Source organism: Grampus griseus (assembly GCF_964374135.1).
Source record: "Grampus griseus genome assembly, chromosome: X".
NCBI classification, from domain to species: domain Eukaryota; kingdom Metazoa; phylum Chordata; class Mammalia; order Artiodactyla; family Delphinidae; genus Grampus; species Grampus griseus.
The window spans coordinates 16,196,010-16,217,784 of record NC_138999.1 but is presented as its reverse complement, the minus strand read 5'-3'; the positions used below and the strand labels follow the sequence as shown (position 1 = coordinate 16,217,784).

General features: G+C 40.5%; 1 protein-coding gene across 1 annotated transcript in view; it reads left to right on the top strand.

Moving 5' to 3' along the window:
- Positions 1-21,775, top strand: part of MAP3K15 (mitogen-activated protein kinase kinase kinase 15) — a gene marked incomplete at both ends in the record, with an annotated part of 147,938 nt that overhangs the window by 30,883 nt on the left and 95,280 nt on the right. The window contains 3 exon segments of the mRNA XM_082680871.1: positions 382-521; positions 2,777-2,800; positions 18,429-18,622. Of these exon segments, the coding sequence (XP_082536997.1) occupies positions 382-521; positions 2,777-2,800; positions 18,429-18,622 (358 nt within the window).

The window sequence follows — 21,775 nt, the reverse complement described above, 5'->3', positions numbered from 1 at the left end:
GGCTGCATGGTGGGTGCATGGTCTTTTATTTCATTATACTTAATACTTTATATATAAGCTAAATACATTTTTTGGGTAAGATAAATTTCCTAATAAAAATAACATTTAAAATAAATCCACCAGCAATTTTTAAGTGAGACTATGTTCTCAGCACTTTGAAGAAGGAAGAGTTTTTTGGTTTTTAGTTTTTATTCCTGTTCAGCTTTTCTTCTGCAGTTCATGGGGGTAATTTTAATCAAATCATTCCTTACTTCTGCTTTACCTGAAAGGCTGATGATAGAAATACAAATTGCAGCAGCTCCCCGTTGGCGATCATCACAAAGTAGATTAAGTAGATGACCTCTCTCTCCCCCGACCTTGTCCCCTCCTTGTTCATCTCAGATGTTGCCGTGGTGGACATGAGCAATGTCTCCAGACAGCCTTCCCTCTTCTACCATCTTGGAGTCCGTGAAAGCTTTGACATGGCCAATAATGTGATCCTGTACCACGACACCGATGCTGACACTGCTCTTTCATTGAAGGTAAAGAGTATTGTTCACCTTCTCCTGAATACTTTGTTTTGGGAAAGCAGTATTGTGTGTTCATTTGAAATGTACCTGTAGCAGAGGAGGTTGGAGAAAAACAAGAAAGATTTGCTCGTGCAGTTCCTTCCTTCCCACCCCCAGGTTCTAGCTCACACAGGTGACTTCCCGGCTTCTGTGTGAGCGTATGTGCTAGAGATGTGCGTTTGCAGGCAACTTGAATATTTCTAAGCTCAGTGGGGAGGTGAAGGCAAAAACTCCTGTTAGTTTCTGTTGAAGCAAACACAGCACTTTGAATCCACTATTGGGCAATTTGATCCAAACCTGCACATTAAAAAAAAAAAAATCTCAACTTGGATAATAATAGGAAGATGCTTAACAGTTACCAAAATGGGTAGAAACGTTTAGCACAAATGTAATCAGTATTTAATCTGTCATTTTTTCTCCCCAGTTTAAAGCCAAGCAAAACTGAAAATTTGTGTGTTCATACACAGTTCAGTAATTATTGAGAATTTTTAAATGTATTTTGCAAATTTGATACAAGCTTTTTTGGATAACAGTACTTTTTAAATGCTCCTGTTTGTACAATGTGAAGGTCAGATGTGAGTTGTTACAAAATTTAGCTAATATTAATATTGCTTAATATCTTAACATTAGTCAGGAAATCCTGGTCTATGTTAAATCATTTCAGGAATAAAAGATTAGTTTGTTTACAGCAGTGTTACTCAACCTTGACTGCACTTTAGAATCATTTGGGGGGTTTGTAAATATCCCAGTACCCAGGCCACACCAAGATCAATTATGTCACAATCTCTAGGGGATTTTTTTTTAACCTCCCAAATGTGCAGCCAGAGGTGAGAACCAGTGGTTCAGAGTTAGCTTTCATGGACGTCATTTCTAAATGTTCAGCTGCCTTAGCATTAAAAGTCACTAGTATATAAATGACACAATTTTGTGATGGCAAATTGGACGTTTTTGTTTGTGTTTCTTAAGGTCTGATATTAACCAGATGTTTCTGGGTTCTGTAACAATTGGGGATTATTTCCTGGTAGAAATACTACCTATCTCAGATGTGTAACCTTTATGTGTTAATATATCACATACACCTTATATAGGTGTGTCCTCTTTCATCCTAGCACAGTGCTGTATTTTAAGAGTCATTCGTGTGACAGTGGAAGAAGAAACTGTTTTGCTATTATACTTTACGTTGTAAAATAGTTTCCCAAAAGGCTATAAACCAATCTAAATTACTTTAGATATTTAGATTTTTTTCTTTTACTGATATTCACTAAAGTGGTTATGCTTAGAAATGTTTAGAATTAGAAGATGTGAAAGGGTAGATTATTAAGCTGTATTTTGATGAGAAACATGAAACTAGAATGTATTTTTTCCCAATTCAATAAATTTTTTTTCTCATTTGTGCGTTAGTGAACTCCTCTGGAAAGTCCCATGACCTAGATAAGTTTTAATTTTTAATGATATGGAAGAATACTTCCTAAAACAGAAATGGGTACTCAGTTATATCTGACACCAGAAGAAGCGATCTGCACTTGTCAGAAAATAGAAATCTCAGAACACGTAAAACACATTTTACGGGGACAGCTGTTTAATTATGTTTTCTTTTTTCAGCAAATGGCTTGCAGCGCATAAATGATACAGTCAAGGGCTGCATAACCATTATGCTAAGTTAACCGACTAAAATTGCTGTCATTGAGTTTGAGTTTGAAAATTCCTATAGTGAATATATATAAATATAATACCTATAGTGAGGTGTCAGGAATCCTATCAGCAACACCCATTCTGTAGGAAGACTGACTTGGGCGGGGTGTGGCCTGCAGCCTTCACACTGATGACTCAAGAAATGGCTCCAGGCCCAACGTTACCATGGGCTGCCCATGCGCTTCACTGCTGTCACTGAGAAGGCGAGGTGCAGGGCATTCAGAGCCCTGAACTTGAATCTCAAAATATCTTTGGACAGAAGCATTGCCATTGCTATGGGAAAATCCTTATAACCATATATGTCCCCCAGGAATTCCAAAGCTAACCAATCATGATAAATTTTCCTTAGAACATGAATTTTACATTTCTTAGAGACCCATTCATTTTGAAGCTTTTTACAGGGGGAGGTTTCCAATGATTAACTCTTGCTCTAAAATGGGTGCCAGTTGATGGCATGGGGACAGAGTGCTTACTAGTGCTTATGGAAATTAACTGTTTTGGAAAAAAGCTATATTGATCCTATCTTTTCTTTTCAGGATATAGTAACTCAAAAAAACACAGTAAGTATTGTATTTCAGATTTTTAACTTTGTGAATGTAAACATATAAAATGCTTGCCTGAAAATCCCACAGATAGCCAAGTGATGTCTAATTGTACCTGTTGGTTGTGTTTCTAAGGGGGGCACCTAGAAACCCCCTGCCCCTCAAGCTGCCAGCTGGATCAGCCCCACTCAGCTGCCCAGGGTGCAGGGCAGAGGGCAAGGTCAGGCAGGTGTACTTTTTCTTCGTTACACACTAGGACTTTGAGCCTGCAACCACCCAGCTGTCTTCTGAGCTGGGTCGGTGTTCCTATGGACCACCAGGGTTCTTTCTGCTGGAGCCAGTGCCTCCATACTTCCCACCAAAGTTTCCCTCACAACAAAGAGACATGAACTCATACCGGAGTTAAGTTTGGAGCCTAGCCCAGAGTTCCCTGCCACGAGCTGAAAAGAAGCGGATGGAATTCCACTTCTTTCCATTTATGTTCTTGAGTCTCCTGATTTGACTGAAAAGTTCCTGCAGTGACATAGTGATGACACCGTTTTGGTTTGACTTGTATCATGAAACCCTGCCCCACCCTAAAAACATTCAAATAAGATCATGTCCTTGGAAATAGTGCCACGGTTATCCTGTACCTTTGAATGCCCCCCCCCAAAAAAAACCTGCCCATCCTCCGAGAAATTGTGACCTAGACTAAGGACAGTTCTTTCTTCCCTTTCCTTTGGCCCTCAGCCACTGACCCTTCTAGAAGAGCAGAGCCTCTTGCCTCTTTCCAGTTGGAGTTCCCAGAGGGAGAGGGAGAAAAGGGCCCAGGAGGTAGAGGTCTCCCGAAAGCGCCCTCCGCAGGGGAGCCGGAGCGTGGTGTGACGCCCCCCCCTCCACAGAAGGTCCCACCCTGCAGCCGCGGGGGTCCAGGCTTCCCCAGGACCCAGGCAGGGCTCCCTGCCGGAGGTGGAAGCCTTAACTCTCCTCCTCCAAGCCCGAGGATGAAATTCTAGGAAGAAAACAAATACAGCTTATGTCATTACCACTGGAGTGTGGGTTTAATAAGCTGACCTGAAAATAAGGCATCAAGGTGGTTTTCTTTGGAAAAGAAATGGGAAGATTTGTCGCTTCGTTTTGTCCCATTTACATGCTAATACTGCCCACTTATGGGCTCTTTCCTGTTCTTTCTAGATCTTGATTTCTTAAATTACCTCCTTCTTGGAGACAGGAATCCAGTCAAAGGAGATTGGGCCTGAGGCTGGGAGGCACAGGGTGTAGTCCCGGCTCTGTCTCTTAGTAACTTCAGGCAGTCATTCCATCCCCCACCCCAGTCCTCAGTGCCCTCGGCAGTAAAATGAATGGAACTCGGCTTCATTTGGTAGAGGGATAGTGTATTAGCCAGGGTTCTATAGAGTAGCAGTTCCCCAACCTTTTTGGCACCAGGGACTGGTTTCGTGGAAGACAGTTTTTCCACAGACCGGGGCAGGGGTGGTGGTTCAGGTGGTAATGTGAGTAATGGTTCAGGCAGTAATGCGAGCGGTGGGGAGCGGTGGGGAGCGGTGGGGAGCGGTGGGGAGCGGTGGGGAGCGGCAGACGAAGCTTCGCTCGCTTGCCTGCCGCTCACCTGCGTGGCTGCCTGGTTCCTAACAGGCCATGGACTGGTACCGGTCCGCGGCCCAGGGGTTGGGGACCCCTGCTCTAGAGAAACAGAGCCAATTGGAGATATAGAAAGAGGGAGATAGAGATATTTATTATGAGGAATTACCTCATGTAATTATGGAGGCTGAGAAGCCCAACAGTCTACCATCCGCAGGCTGCAGACCCAGGAAAGCCAGTGGTGTAATTCGGTTTAAGTCCAAAGGCCTGAGAACCAGGGGAGCCAATGGTGTAGATAGATCAGAGAAGATGAGATGAGGTGTCCCAGATCAAGCAGTTAGGCAAGAGAAAGAGGGCAAATTCCTCCTTCCTCTGCCTTGTGTCCTGGTCAGGCCTCGGTGGATTGGGTGGTGCCCACCCACAGTGGGGAGGGCGGTCTACTTGACTGAGCCCACTGACCCAGATGCTAATCTCATTCAGAGGCACCCTCCCAGACACACCCAGAAATAATGTTTAATCTGGGCACCCTGTGGCCGGTCAAGTTGACACACAAAAGTAGCCATCACAGATGGCTACATTTGTTGCCATTTCTAGGAGCAGTTGCTTTGCAGGGATGTAAAGTATGGGAAGCCAATCTCTAGGCTTTGGGCTGGACCAGACCTGCAGCCCTTCTCGGCCCTTCTGTTCTTCGGCAATGCAGTATCACCTTTTGCGCTCACCTCTTTTTCAGCTGATGCTCATAGCCTCGTGTTCCAGGGGGGTTTTTTAAACTCTTTATTTAGGTATAATTGACATACCGTAAAATGCACCTGTGTACACACAAGTCAGTGATTTTTAAGAGTTGTGCAGCCATCACTACAACCCAGTTTTAGAGCATTTTCATCACCCCAAAATATACTTGTTTCCAGACAATGCCTGTTCCCATCCCAGCCCCAAGAAACCACTAATTTGCTTTATGTGTTATAGATTTACCTTTTCAGGACTTTTCATAGAAATGGAAGGATACAATAATGTGGTCTTTTGCATCTACTTTCTTTCACTTAGCATGATGTTTGTGAGGTTCACCCATGATGTAGCAAGTATCAGTAGTTCTTTTTTATTGCTGAAAAGTACTCTAGTGTATGGATATTACACGTTGTATTTATATATTCCCCAGTTGATGGACATTTGGATTGTCTCCACTTTTTGGTTATTATTCATAATGTTGCTATAAACATTCAAGTACAAGTCTTTGTGTTGCAAATATGTCTTCATTCCTCTTGGGTAGATACCTAGGAATGGAATTGCTGGATCATATAGTAAATATATGTTTGACTTTGTAAGAAACTATGAAAATAATGTTCAAGGTGGCTGTACCGTTTTACATTTCCATCAGCAATGAGAGGTCTGGCTTCTTCACATCATCATCAATACTTGGTATTGTCTGTCTTTTTATTATATCAATTTTAGTGAGTATGGAGTGGTATCCTATTGTCGTTTTGTATTTCCCTAGTGGGTAATGATGTTGAGCATCTTCTCATGTGCGTATTAGCCATTCTTAGTCTTTTTTTGGTGAAATGTCTATTCAAGTCTTTTGCTTATTTTTAGTTGGATTTTTTAGTCTTACTGTGGAGCTGTAGAGTTCTTTGTGTATTCTGGAAGCAAGGCTCTTATCAGAGACTTTATCAATTACTTCTTTTATGGCTCATGCTTTTGGTGTTGTATCTAAGAACTCTTAGCCTAACCCAAGGTCATGAAGAATTTACTCTTATGTTTCCTTTTAAAGTTCTATAGTTTTGGCTCTTACATTTATTTCTCTGACCCATTTTGAGGTAATTTTTGTGTCTGGTGTGAGGTAGGGGTCCAGCTTCTTTCTTTTGCATGTGGCTATCCAGATGTCCCAGCACCATTTCTTAAAAAGACTATTCCTGGGCTTCCCTGGTGGTGCAGTGGTTGAGAGTCTGCCTGCCGATGCAGGGGGCATGGGTTCGTGCCCCGGTCTGGGAAGATCCCACATGCCGCGGAGCGGCTGGGCCCGTGAGCCATGGCCGCTGAACCTGCGCGTCCAGAGCCTGTGCTCTGCAACGGGAGAGGCCACAGCAGTGAGAGGCCCGCATACCACAAAAAAAAAAAAAAAAAGACTATTCCTTCCCCATTGAATTTTCTTGGCACCTTTGTCAGAACCAACTGATCATAAATGTAAGGGTTTGTTTCTGGACTTGAAATTCTATTCCATTGACTTGTATGTTTACCTTTATGCCAGTACCACGCTGTTTTGACTACTGTACCTTTATAGTACATTTTGAAATTAGGAAATCTGATTCCCCCAACTTTGTTCTTCTTTTTCAACACAGTTTTGGCCATCTGGGGCCACTTGCAGTTCCATATGAATTTGAGAATCAACTTTTCCATTTCTACAAAACAGGCCATTGGAATTTTGATAGGGATTGCGTTGTATCTGTTTATCACTTTAAGACTTAACAATATTAAGTCTTCCAATCCAAAAACACAGGGTGTCTTTCCATTTATTTAGGTCCCCTTTAATTTCTTTCAGCAGTGTTTTATAGCTTTCTGTGTACAAGACTTTTACCTTCTCAGTTAAATTTATTCCTGGATATTTTATTCTTTTGGATATTCTTGTAAATGAAACTGTTTTCTTAATTTCCTTTTCAAGATTTGTTTTTAAAAAATACCTTTTGGGACTTCCCTTGTGGCGCAGTGGTTAAGATTCCACGCTCCCAATTCAGGGGGCCCAGGTTCGATCCCTGGTCAGGGAACTAGATCCCACATGCATGCTGCAACTAAGAGTTCACATACCGCAACTAAGGAGTCCATGTCCATGTGTTGCAACTAAGGAGCCCACCTGCTGCAACTAAGACCCAGCACAACCAAAATAAATAAACTAATAAGTAAATATTTTTTAAAAAACTTTAAAAAGAAATACCTTTCACAGAAATCTTTAACACATCATATTTTGCTTCGTAATTCAGTATTTGAGTTAAAATGTAATTCAGTTTTTGATCAGAGATCCATAAAAATGACTTCATATATTATTTTCATCCATTTTCATTCTTAGGCTATCTTCTACTGCTTTAGAGATAACAAAGATAGACCCTATCAGCATTTTATCACTTCAGAAGACATATTTATATGATGAACAATCAAAAACAAGAGTGAAAATATAGGCTTTATGAAAACGAGTGAAAATGTAGCCAACCCCAAGAGACTACTTTATCTATTAAACCTTGGAACTTCCTGGTAGTTTGTTATTATTGTACATAGTCCACAGGTATTCTTTGTTTGTTTTAATTTTCCTTTGTAAATATAACCATACTTTCAAAGTTACGTTATATTTTGCAGGTTGATTCCCTCCAGGAAGTAGACTCTGAGACTGAGTTTAGTGAACAGATTTATTGAGGAGTGCCCTTGGGATCACCTCTGAGGGAGAGGAGAGCAGGAAGCAGGACTGGGAAGAGAGAGAAATCCATCTGGGATGCAGGCTCAGTGGCAGCCTTGGCCAATCCCCCCTGGGGAGCTCTGAGCTGGAATGACCTTTTGGAGTAGTTCTGAGTTGGGATGGGATGGCCAAGCCTTTATTCTCCTGTATCCATCCCTCACTGGAAGGAGAGTGACATTGAGTGAAGTGCTCTCTGCAGCTGAGGCAGTTCCAGAAGGGGCTGACAGCAGGGGTGAGAGCTGCAATGCTCCTGGTAGCTGGGGCAGCACGTCCTTCCTTGAAGGGGGGATGTGGGTGTACGCCTGAGTGTCCACCAGCTTATAACCATTTTACTTGAGAAATATGTAAATCATATATACCCCAAGACTAAGCATGTACCTCGAAAGCTGAGATGCACAGAAATAATTTTTTCCTTTGAATTGGTGGGAAATTATTTGGAAGCTGTGCGTAGCCTCACCAGAGAGGAAGCATGGGAACATAAACCTTCCTTGTTCCCCAGGAAAATTACTAGCAGAAGATGAGGTTTTCCACCCAATACTTCTAGAAGAAATTGTTCAAAGTAAACTAGACCTTACTTTCATTTGTCATGTCCTAAAGCTAGAGATCAGAGATGGTTTTTTAAAAGCAGAGTTAAATTTCCAAGCTAGGATCATGTTACTAAAAAACACCTTATTAAAAAACTAATCTGGTTCTTGACCTCTGGACTAGGTGATTATTTTTTCCTCTGGAAAGCCAGTGAGATTTGAAAGAAGCTCATTGTTCCCATCAAAATAGTTACCTCTATGATCCCAGTGAAGTGAAAATTCTTTGAGAAACAGACATTGGCAGTATTGGGGGTATTGTCTACAATACTGGAAGTCTTTTACCTGGCTTACAAGCACACTGAGGCCTCAAGTTTAGAATAACAGAATTTCTCCTGGTCCTTCCCTCTTGCCTTCCTCAGTTCTTCAGGTTTTTTTGGCTTGGGATCCAGAATTACCAAGGATGATGTCGATTGCTTAGGGACACTTTGGTAAAAAGGCAATAAATTTCTTTTCTACTTTCCATATCCTTTGGGTTTTCTGAATTCAGAATCAGAATTTCTACCACTTTTATTATGAAGACTCAATTTCAAACAAGAAGGCTAGCTCTCATAGTAGATGGAGAATTTTATTTTACGCACTGAATGTGATTTATGTAAAAATTTCTGCCCTTTGAATATTTATTTCATTTGTATAGCTGTTTTTTATTTCTACCTCATCTTAAGTTCTCTGTTCAAGTCTTTTGTCTTTTTTTCCCCTTCATGCCTGTGGTCTGTGTTCTCTTTTAAATTGGAGTACTCTGAATAAATAAATAAGTTGGAGTACTCTGGAGGTGTGAACCATAAAACTTTCTCTGTACCTCTTGAATATCACAGGAGTAATGTCACATTTCACAGGGCCAATGTCAGAACTGAGATAGAAATATTTAATTCTGCCTACTAACTGAATAAGTCTTTAGTGTCCCATGATACCCATTTATTTTCTTTAAGATGTAATTCACATACCATAAACTTCTCCATTCACTCATCTGTTGGTGTTGGGCATTTTGTTTTGTATGTCATGTCCGTGTCTATTTAAGGATATTTCAGAATTAAGCTGGAATGACAGTGACAAGAAGTCTAGGAAGGGAGGGGGAGGACATGAGATTTGCCTGGCTCTGTGGTCATCTGTGGGCCAGTTGGTTAACCTTGCTGGGAATCGGTTTCCTCCCTTATAAAATGAGATGGTTATTAATAAGGTGATTACTGTGATTTGTGCCAGCTCTGAAATAATTCTCTGACTTTATGATAGCTATTCTGTTATTTGAACAAAGCAGATGGACTCTTGGAATAGCTCAGTTGGTGCTACATGGTATGTTTCCAGCAGGGGTATCTTCATTCACCTTTCAGTGGCACAGTAGTCTGATTATCCAACTGAAATTGTTACTCAGCTTCTGTATATGCATTTGTTCCTCTTATGACCAGGCCAGTATAGAAAGATAGCAATGTAGAATGCTATTTGCATTGATCTTAAAAAAAATGCATTTCCCTGATATGCAGGCATGCTGATTTTTAAAAATTCTCCTTTAACTGACTAGACAAAGAATTGTACCTTGTAATCATTTTGTTTTAGAGTGATACCTGACCTAGATTTTCTTCCTTAATAAATTGACTGTGTCAGACATGGTTACGTTAAATAATTTTTTAATTGTCTTAGGTTTGCGCATTTGCTCCCTAAGTTTTCTTGGGAACAATTTTCTATGCTGTTTAAATTCTAGTTTTCACTAAGGATTTGCAGTCCATTTGTATTACAAGATTTAAGCTCCAAAGCTTGAATCTGCCAGCAATCGAGGTATGCATTCTTCCATAAGTGCTCAGAAATCAGCTTACCTCATGGGTAGTATTAAACCACCTTCCATCTGCCTTAGATTTTTCCCCCTTCTTTTGAGTAAGCCATTTGTTGACTGATTAAATGTTTGTATCATTTCTTTTAAAATGTTCCCTGGAAGGTCAAGCTGAAAGTCTCATCATGAGTTGGTTGGGATAAATTCGTACACATTTTATTTGCTCCAAAGAATTAATTTATAAAACTTGTGCTGTTTTTGACCAACTATGTGAGCTGCTGCTAGCCATAAACAAAACTAAGTGCTGGTGTAATGAGGCCCCTTCACTTGTGTTTCTGTGCTGGCCTTCCTGGGCCGCTGGCCTTCCTGCACAGGGTGCCTGCAGAGGAGCCTGCTGGGGGGTGCGTCCCATGTGTTCTTGTTTAGTGGCCATGGTTGAACCTGATGGGCAATTAGGTTGGGACCCCAACATGCTCTGCTCTCCTGGGCTGTCCTGGAGAATCCAGACAGTTGTTTATGGATGGGACTCACACTATTATCATGGAAATGTTCGTATATGAAGCCCACTGAAGAATCTCTGATGTTTTAGGGCTACAGGTAGGCTGTTCTATGTGAAACATCTGCTTGGAGTCCAGAACAGGGTTTTTTAAATTTTGGGGGCCTGGGACTCCTTTGTCAGTCTGGAGGAGCCTATGGACCCCTTCTCAGAATGTATCTTAAAGTGCTTAAATAAATACAAAGGATTACAAAGGAGACCAACTATATTTCAGTATGACTATATTTATACTGAAATATGGTTATCAAAAATATTTTTAAAGTTGTATATTGTAATCTATGTCCTCCTTTACTGATGTCTCAAATAATAAAATGAAGCAGCAAGTCTAAAAACTGTCATAATTTTGGAGTAGTGATAAGTATAAAAGTTATTTTGAGATCTCTGTAGGAACTGTAATATGACATGAAAAATTCTGTGACTTCTATTAGTAACAAAGTCCCATGTCCTGCTAAAACAAGAATGGGTTACCTACATTCGTGATCGAAGACTGTGTTGCATTTTAATTAAAGGCAAATGATGACAGAGGTGGAATTTTTTTTTCTCATTCAAGTTCACAGACCCCCAAGAATTAATGGGCTCCGGGTTCAGAATTCCCGGTCTGGTCTGGTCTAGAACTATCTAACATAGCTAGTACTTTTATTGGATGTGCACTATGTGCCATGACCGTCTTTAAGCCTCTATCACTTAAAGAAATTGACAGTATTATTGTCTTCATTTTAAACATGAGAAAACTGAAGTTTAGGTGGATAAGTACATTTTCCAAGGTCATCATCTAGTATGGAGCAGAGTTGGGATTCAATCTTTGGCTATACAAATTGTCCACTATCTTGCTACACTTGAGCTGATATGATACTGACTTCCTATTTCAATAATCATAAGTTACTTCTTTTTTACCTAACTTAGCAAATGTGAAAAAAAAACCCCCACTACCCAGCTCTCCTGAGACAGTGGTGAAATTGAAGTGCCTTCGTGTACTACCAGTGGGAGTATAAGCTGCTCCATCCTTTTTGGCAGCAACTTGGCCACACATATCAGGAACCTTAAACTTGCTCTAGTAGTCTCACTCCTGGGAAGCTATTCTTAGGAAAAGACCACAGTGTAAATATGCACCTATACCATATGCAAAGGTGTTCATCTCAGTGTATAGTAAGAAAAATTTCAAAACAAAGTTAAATGATAGAATGATGAAGTACATTATTCACCAGTTGGTATATTAGGCAGGCATTAAAAATTATGGCATTTTTATAACCATACTTTTGTAATGAGAGCTTTTTTAAAGATACCTATTATTTAACCTAGTGATGCTACGGGATGAACTGTTCATTGTGGTGATATTTGTAGATGGTAGTAGTTTGGGAAATCTCAGTTGCTAAGTTTAGAACTAAAAACTTCAGAGGACAGGTTCCTCTACTCCCTACCCTCATAGTGTCAGAGACCAGTGGCTTTTACTCTGCTCTCTGACTTCGCTTACTGTATCAGAATCATCCTTTTGGAAATACTTGAAGGGTGTTTGGAATAAGGGTTTACATAGTTATGTGCCTAGCATACTGGTTCTAATGCCCCTTTATGTAGGAAACTAAGCTGCCTTTGTTAAATTTGTTTTAATGAGCTGGATTCTTAGATGTTTCCATTTATAAATGTAACAATTACAAATATCCAAGCCTGGTTTGCTATTGAGCATGTGTTATGCTAATCAATGTTTTTCTTTTTAATTTTGCGTCTCCCCCACCAACAAAAGTCTGAATGTGTTCCATCATTTGAAGGTGTTTGGGCCTATTCTTTGTAAGAACAAAAGTACTGCACTCAAGAGCCTGTGCTTTCATTTGGAAGTTTATGAATTGCTTTTTAAAATGTAATCATGAGCCCCAATTTCCTTCTGTAAAATTTCTTAAACTTCTATATACACTTTATGAAAGATTTTCTCAAAGGAAGTATTTTTACTTTCCCAAGGCTCCAGATACCTGCTGTCTCCTCAGTCCTGTTCGTTAAACTTGTTCAGTTGTTTTTAGAGTTCATGCGTTCCCTTTCTTTCTCCTTATTTTCTCAAACTGAGACTAAATGTTTGCTCAGAGGATCAGATCCGCTCCAGCTGTGGGCAGGCTTTCACCAGCCTCCACCACTGCTGCTCTGCCCACTTGAGCCATAACCTGTGACAGCACAGAGCATATATTTGTCAAAATCTTATTTTTTCACACCTCATTATTGCGGATTAGAGCAGGACTGGGGCAAAGTTAACTTTTGTGCTATTTGGGTAGAATAGGTTTGCTAAAGGAAGACTGTCAAGATTTCAGCAGAAATATTTGTTTTGGAAATAGTTTTAAAACCTGTAACAATTCTATCCAAATAGGTTGGATTCCTGCACCTTCAACTTACCTACTTCTTATGGATACTCAGGTTTATTTAGCTGTAATCTTTGTATGTATTTTTGTTAGAATTATTACTCTGTATAATATCTTTTAACAAAGCTGAGAGAAGAAAGGAAAATAAGTACTTATAGTTACACTAACCTGTTTGTTTACCATTTCTGATTCTTTTCATTTGTTTCTGTGGATTCAAGTTACCAAATGGTGCTATTTCCTTATTCCAATACAGCTTTGTTTCCACCTACATCTTTTGTACTTCTAGTGTCAAATATATTACATATCTATATGTTACAGGCCCCAACATATGATTATATACATCATCTTATGCAATTGTCTTTCAAACCAGTTAAGAAAGAAGAAATTAGCAACTATGTTGTCTCTTACAATTACCTGTATAACTAACTATACTGCATACTTTGTTTTTATCATGTGAATTAAAATTACTGTCTGGTGTCACTTGCTTTCAGCCTGAATAGCTTCCTTTAATATTTTTTGTAAGACAGGTCTGCTAGGAACAAATTATCTCAGTTTTTGTTTACCTGAAAATGTCTTTATTTCCCCTCAGATTTTCTTTCAGATCCTTTATTAGGGTGTTGAAATTTTCTCTAGAGACTTTGTATACTTTGAGTGACGTTAGATTCACCTTTATTTTTAGATTGATTTTTTTTTAAGGGTGCGCCACACGGCGGGCAGGATCTTATTTCCCCAACCAGGGATCAAACCCGTGCCCCTTGCAGTGGGAGTGCGGAGTCTTAACCACTGGACCGCCAGGGAAGTCCCTCGTCTTCATTTTTAAAAGATAGTTTTGCTAGATATAAGATTTTTAGTTCACTTTTTTTTCTCTCATCACTTTGAATATGTCGTCCTACTGCCTTCTAGCGTTCACTGTTTCTGATGAAAAGTCAGATGTTTTTTATTGGATTGCCCTTGTACACGGTAAGACACTTGTTTCTCTTGCTGTTTTCGAGACTTTGTCTTTCACAATTTTGACTACAGTGTATCTGGGTGTGGATCTCTTTGAGTTTATCCTACTTGGAATTTATTTAACTTCTTGGATAACGTAGATTCATTTAATCAAATTTGTGAAGTTTTCAGCAATGATTTCTTTCAGTATTTTTCTGCTGCTTTCCTCTCCTTTCAGGACTCCCATTGTGAGTTGTGTTTGTTGGTGCACTTGATGGTGTCCCACATTTCTTTGAGGCTCTGTTCACTTTTCTTCATTCTTTTTTCTCTCTGTTCTTCAGTTTGCATAATCCCTATTGATCTGTCTACAAGTTTACTGATTGTTTCTTCCACTTAAATTTCCTGTTGGGGGCCCCTTCAGTGGATTTTTAATTTTGGTTATTATGCTTTTTAAGTCCAGAATTTCCATTTGCTTCTTCTTTGGTAATTCCTGATTCTTCATTGATATTCTGTATTTGATGATGCATGGTAGTTATACCTTTAATTTGTTAAGTGTGGTTTCCCTTAGTTCTTTGAACATATCTATAATAGCAGTTTTCAAGTCTTTGTCTCCAAAGTCCAAAAGGACCCAGGGGGTCCTTTCAAAGGCAGTTACTTGGTGCCTGCTGTTTCTCCTGTATACAGATCACACTGTCCTGTTTCTTTGCATGTTTTGTATTTTTTGTTGCTGAAAACTAGACATTTTAGATAATGTAGCAACTCTGGATACTGACTTTTCTCCCTCCTGCCTCTGGAACTTGTTCCTGTTTGCTGGTTTATTTGTTCAGTGACTTTGCTGGACTAGTTCAGTGAAGCCTATTTCCTCCAGTGTGCAGCCTCTGATGTCACTCCTCAGAAGGTGCAGCCTTGAACATGCACACAGCTACCCTCACCCTCCTATCCCCACCTGGGGATGACAGTGGTTATAGCTGGGCTCTCTTTGACTATATCTTTCCCCAGTTTCCCTGTTAAGTTTCTGACTGATCTTCCTCTATTGATATTACATCCAGTTGTTAGTCTCCCCTAATTGTTAGCTGATTGCTTTATTGTTTTTGCCAATCACCGGAGACATAAATGTTCCACAGTCTAATATCATTAACATTGGGCTTCTTTGCAGGGGTAGTTTTTAAAGCTGGTCTTTAAGATTCACTCTGACCGCAGGAAGCCTTTCATAACTCTCTCTTCCCCTGTTTCTCTTTGTTAAACTTCTAGCTTGTCTACCTTTCACCCATTGCTATCATGGAGCTACCAGCCTCCTCTTAATTTCTTGCCATAAAAATCTCCATTGTCTTTGACAGTGCCTGTAGGTTTGAACTTCTCCATGCTATGTTTCGCATAAAGTCAGTCCCCTTAGGGAGAGCTGCAAAGCTCTCTGTTCTTACAGCATGCCTCTACCCTAGGCAGAGCCTCTGCACCACTGCTCCAGAGCTGGGGAGCGGGGAGTAGCAGCCTGCCCCTCTCAGAGTGATACCCTGCTATGAGTGGGGTGCTGGGCAAGGGTAGCAGTCCCTGATCTTCTCAGCTTGCCTCTCTTGGCATGGAACCTTTACCCTATGTGAGCTGGGACATAGATGATCAGGGCCCAGTATTCTTGGCCTGTTTCACCTAAGACAGAGCTTCTGCCATACAAGTGGGAACGCGGTGGAGAAATGGAGCCCTGGTCCTCTTGGCCATGCTTGCCTGGGATAGAGCTTCTACAGGACAGGGCTGTGGTGAATGAGGATGCTGGTGGCCTAGCCTTCCCAGGGAGAAACTGCCACCCGAGACTTGAAGCTGAGGGTGGGAGGGGGTCCCATCTTCTTGGCTATACCCATCCAGAGTAGAATTGTCACTCTGGGCTCGAGGGTAGGGGAAGAGCAGGTTATAGCTCAAATACTAGAGTCTCAGTCTTCTTATCAAGATTTACTCGATTTTCTCGAGTAAACGTTTCTCCATTTGCTGTATGTTCTTAAGACAACTTATAGAGACTTTAAATGGTTTTTAAAAAATATGTGTTACCAGTTACGTTTGTTTTTCTGGGGAGGGGATCTGAGGAGCTCAACACACCTGAGGCTAGCTCTAACTTTTTTTATCTTTTTTTTTTTTTTTTTTGCAGTACGCGGGCCTCTCACTGCTGTGGCCTCTCCCATCACGGAGCACAGGCTCCGGACGCGCAGGCCCAGCGGCCATGGCCCACGGGCCCAGCCGCTCCGCGGCATGTGGGATCCTCCCGGACCGGGGCACGAACCCGTGTCCCCTGCATCGGCAGGCGGACTCCCAACCACTGCGCCACCAGGGAAGCCCCCTAGCTCTAACTTTTTGAAAATAGCAAACTCTATTTCTTCAAGGATTTTTTTTTTTTTTACCTTCTGGACTTCACTGATTCACACAGCTCTTTTCTCCCTCTTAGTCTGAACTAGGAAATCTTTTACCGTAACTCGACCAATTTCAGGTAGAAGAACAAGCGATTTAACTTCTGAGTGTATAAATGGCATTTAATTTAATTAACTTTAGCAACGTGGCTTTCTTGTTATAGATGATGGAGAAATTCGTCTCTAACCTACCAAAACCTTACTTTGCTGGGCAATTTGAACCTGTCTTTGAGAATTTGAAGATATTACTAGAGGGGGAAGGGTCTTTGTTCCTCCCATTCCCCAGTTATCACCAACACACCAAAAATTTTGCTACTTCTCTTTGTAACAGACTGACATTTGTAGTTTGAGGTGTTTAACCCCAATATCTAGTGTCCACGGGGACAGCATCCAGCTGCTGTTTTGTAGCAGGGGAAGTACTCTCATCAAACCTATTATCAGGAATCATGAAACATCAGGAAGCTTAGTGTTAGACAAGGGTTGGCCCACCACCTGTTTTGGGATGACCTGTGAGCTCACATTGGCTTTTACAGTTTTAAGTGCTTGGAAAAAATCAGAAGATGAATACTTCAGGACATATGAAAATATGAAATTCAAATTTGTGCCCATAAATAAAAGTTTTATTGGGACACAGCCATGCTCGTGTTTACATGTTGTCTGCAGCTGCTTTCATGCTGTAACAGCAGAGTCGAGTAGTTGCAGTAGAAATTATGTGGCCCACAAAACCAGAAATATTTACCATCTGGCCTTTAACAGAAAAAGTTTGCTGACCGTCTCAAATATGGTTGAGTGGGGCATCACTAGTCATTTTTGCTTAACGAATTATTTTAGGGCCTAAAGACATGTCGTGACAGGACTACAGAGGCTCTAGAAGGTACAAAAGAGGGAGATAATTGCAGGACAATTATTTGTATTTTGAATTTAGATAGAAATAAGAATGCCACCTGTCCTTGTGTAAGCAAATCTTATTCAAAAGGAAAACTTTAAAATGTCTGTCACATATTTGTTCCAAGCTAGTTCCCCAATGTGGAAAGTTTTCCCAAGACTTCTGTTTGATCTGAGGTTGTAGCATTCTGACAGTTGTCTCAGTGATGAATGAATTTCTTTTTAATTTAGATGAAACTGTGTTGCTTCTTTGACTTCTCATTCTTGGTAAAAGTGTACTTCCCAAGGTTATGTCTGCATTATGCCAAAATTCCTAGATAACTCCCTTAGTTGAAAAAATTAAAGGGAAGAAGTCAGATGAATTATTTCTGGCACCGTGTAAGTTCTTTAAAACTTAGTGAAGATAAAGTAATTAGAGAGTCTGAAATTTTAACCTAGTTGCTTTTTATGACAGTATAGACAAAATATTGACTATGATAGAAGAATGTCATATAAAAACATATTTTAGTCCACCAGATCTGCTAAAAACTGAGCATGGGCTTAATGCTATTTAAAGGTGGTGTTTATGCTTTACAAAGGATTACAATTTGACTATGAAGCATGATTATTCCATAGAAAAAACATACTGTTTTACTTGAGTGTTGTTTGACAATATAAAAATTTTTAAACAGATCCTCTTTTTTCAAAACATCTCTGAGACTAATCATATTTAGTAATATCTGCTTCCAGCAAAACAGTTTTTACTCAACGAAGTTTATAAATGTTCACCTGTGGTTAAATTATCAAATAACAAGGCTTTTCCACCTATGCTGAAAGAAAGAAAATAAGCCTTTACATTGTAATCCTTGGTTATCATTGGGCTGAAGTTCCCTCTGATTTGGGGGGGAGATGTAATGAAATGATGTAATTTCTGAGACTTAAAACCCTAAAATCTTTGCTGATGAAGTTCAGAAACATATACAGATCAGTTCAGCATTTGAAACCAAATTTTTGTCGTATGTCCACGTGTTAGAGCTTGTGAAATTGAGTGGTTTCCTGTTTTGCGTATGATAGATTCATAGTCATATTGTGCAAGTCGTTCATTGTCAGACATTGTCTCCTTTCCTGTCCCACCAAGGTTCCACCTGCCCAAGTCCACAGCTGTGCTTCTGCATCAATTATTTCGTGAAACATTTTTGTTTCTTTTTCCCAGGCATCTAGTGGAAATTATTATTTCATCCTGTACATCATGACACCATGCGCTGATTATTTTTGCTGCGAGAGTGACGCCCAGAGACGTGCCTCGGAGTACATGCAGCCCAACTGGGACACCATCCTGGGTCCGCTGTGTGTGCCCCTGGTGGACAGGTTTACTAGCCCCCTCAGGGACATCCATGTGACCTCATGGTAATTCCCATCAACCGTCAAAACGCTGGGAGCTTTGCCAAAATTTTCCTTTCACGTCCATGGAGGTGATGTAACTTCAAGAGACCTTAGTGCCCAGAGAGTGGGGAACCCCGACCAATTATTTTGAAGTCATCCCTGAATCCAGTGTTCCTTACTATCTCACTAAGTTGGGCCGTTGAGGTGTAACCAAAAGAGAATAAAACTGGAGATGATGTCAGGGTTGAGCTTGTGTTTGGCTCCATCTCCCAGTGTGACCTTGACAAATAACTTTTCTGTAGCTGTTTTCTCATCTAGAAAATAAGGAACTTAAGTCACTGATTTTCTTTCATGCTCTTTCAGCTCTGAGATTCTGTGTTTCAAGGTCATTTCTGAACGTGATTTCCTCCCTACTACCCATCAGCTGTTAAGGTTGTTAAAATGCGTCAGCAAAGTCATTCCAACCATAAGTCCTTGTGCTGTAAAAGTGGGGATGTACTGAGTCAAGCTGAAGCCATCCTGACCTCAGTGTGTCCTGTGACGTGTTCTTGGTAGATTTATGTCGGAGAAAGTGTGGAGTAGTGATTCAAGAGTTGACAGGTTTGGGTTTGAATCCTAGCCCAGGCGATTCTTCACAGTGTAGCCTTGGAACAGTTAACTCACCTCTTTGAGCCTCAGTGCTCAAGAAACCAGTCCTTAAAACATCCCTGTTCTAAAACGTGAAGGCAGAAAAATTATTCTACTTAACCAAAGGATCCAGTTTTGGGGGTTTTTTTCTTGCCTGTGGCCAATTTAAAGGATTTATTCCTGAAAGTTACATCTCAAGAAGGATTTGTCCTTCCAAAACAAATGAAAATCCGAAGCACTGGCAGGACTGACTTGAAATGTAAGGGACCACATTGCATTGTGGCTTGCATTGTGGCTTGCATTGTGGCTCCCCAAACTGTGGAGCGTTACTACTGTAGGGTTGGTGTGAGGTGCACACTTGTTAACAGTCTGTTCTCTTTTTCTATCCTGTCACCTCTCCTCTGGACACAGAGTTTCTGCTACAGATTGTAATGGGAAAAGAAGACTGGAAACCCAGACATATGTGACCACATGCCAACATAGAAAGCAAATGGGAGACCTTTTGCAGCACATCCCTGGAAAGCCTCTTTCAGTCCCCCCTTGGTAACTATTGGTAACTATTGTCTTATTGCACAGTGAACATTTTAGTGAAGCTCAGGGAGAGAACTCTCTCAGTATCATCTTTTCAGGTCTGACAAGGAAGTAGGCTAGCTTGAGTCTCCTAGATGAGCAAGGTCTTTGCAAGAAGGCTATTCAAGTTTGTTTCTCATTCACTTCATGTATGTTTCAGGAGGAAAACAACTCTTTTGATTTGGTTTAATTTCAGAGAACTTGAAATACCTTTTAGTTGATTCCACTCCTTGAACTACCAGATACCTGGCAAGGGTTAGTGAGAGGGTAAATGGTGCTTATGGTTTAAAACATCTGTAACAGGGATGGCAGATAAATTTTCAGCTCAAATGCCAACTTTGATAGATTGATGAAGGCTACCCAGAGCCCTGTGAGGAAAAGGGGTTTGAAGCTATTTCTTTTTTTTTTAATCTTTTTAAAAATTAATTAATTTAGTTATTTATTTTTGGCTGCATTGGGTCTTTGTTGCTGTGCACGGGCTTTCTCTTGTCGCGGCGAGCGGGGGCTACTTTTCATTGCAGTGTGCGGGCTTCTCATTGCAGTGGCTTCTCTTGTTGTGGAGCATGGGCTCTAGGCACGCGGGCTTCAGTAGTTGTGGTGTGAGGGCTCAGTAGTTGTGGTGGGCAGGCTTAATTGATCCGTGGCATGTGGGATCTTCCAAGACCAGGGCTCGAACCCGTGTCCCCTGCATTGGCAGGCAGATTATTAACCACTGCACCACCAGGGAAGTCCCTGAAGCCATTTCTAAGTCCACATTGATGAGCAGCATCTTCCCTGGTTACCAGAGGCAGAAATGGCTGCAAATTTATTACATATATGATGTCTCCAAGCCATACTTAATTCAGTGTTTTGTTCATTTACTTACAAGTTACCATTCTTATTAGGTTTCTTAGTTTACTAAAACTATTTTTCAGAATTACCCTTGAAAACAAGTCTAAACAAAGTATAAATTTTTACTTGTCAGGCTGAACTAATAATACTTTAACAGCTTTGATGCCTTTATAGTCCAGCAAATGGACAATGGCTGTCACCCAACTTACTGACTCATTTGATTAATCATAGAATTTTAAACATTAGCAGAATCTGCTAATTTGCTTATCATTGGGGTAACAAGCAATAGACAAATAAGGAAATAAAAATTAAAGCAATGCACTGATAATTTTATCAGAGCACTTTCTGTGGGACATCACTTAATTCCTGAAATGTTCATTGAGATCTTATTATAAGCATTGGACCAGGCTGTGTACGGTAAACACTTTTTTTGACATAGTTTTATAACTATTAAAAGTGACATTTGTTAGGTGTTGTTTTTCATTCTCTGAAGAGTGTTACTTACTGAACCTATTCTTTTTAATAAACAGCCTAATTTTACTGTCTCCAGTTAAAACATTTCAGCTGCTTAATGGGTTGACAGTATTACAGCTTGGCAATGCCCAGTCTCCATAAAAAAAAATTACTTGGAGTGTAGACAACATATTTAAGTCAATCTATGGTCATTGTAAGTTGGCCTCTGTATACCAAATTCGGTCATTTTTAAAGATTTTAAACCAAATACCAGATACTAGCATTGGTTCTTTGAGGGGCTATGGTGAGACATTCCAGTGTGGAATTAAACTGCTCGAAATGTTGTCATACATCCCTATTATTATCTAGACGCTCACATGAAGAAAGTTTTACATCTTATATTTGCTTACAGAAAAGACTCTGGCTGTCAAAAATGACAAGGGGAGTAGGGGGTAAAAGGCCGAGGTTGCTCGTAAGCGTCCAGGCACGGCTTCTTGGATTGCTCGTGGACACATCCAGGTTCTGGCTCTCGACCAGCTGCAGAAAGCTTTGTGATTACTAGCTGGGGACACCTGATAGATACATTTTAAAGAAGTTCTCATTTTACTCTGTTTCGTGGCTTTGGAGTTTTGTTCAGCTTTGTGAAAAATCTCTTAATCGTGGGGGAAATTACTATTCAAGTAAGGTACTTTCTTG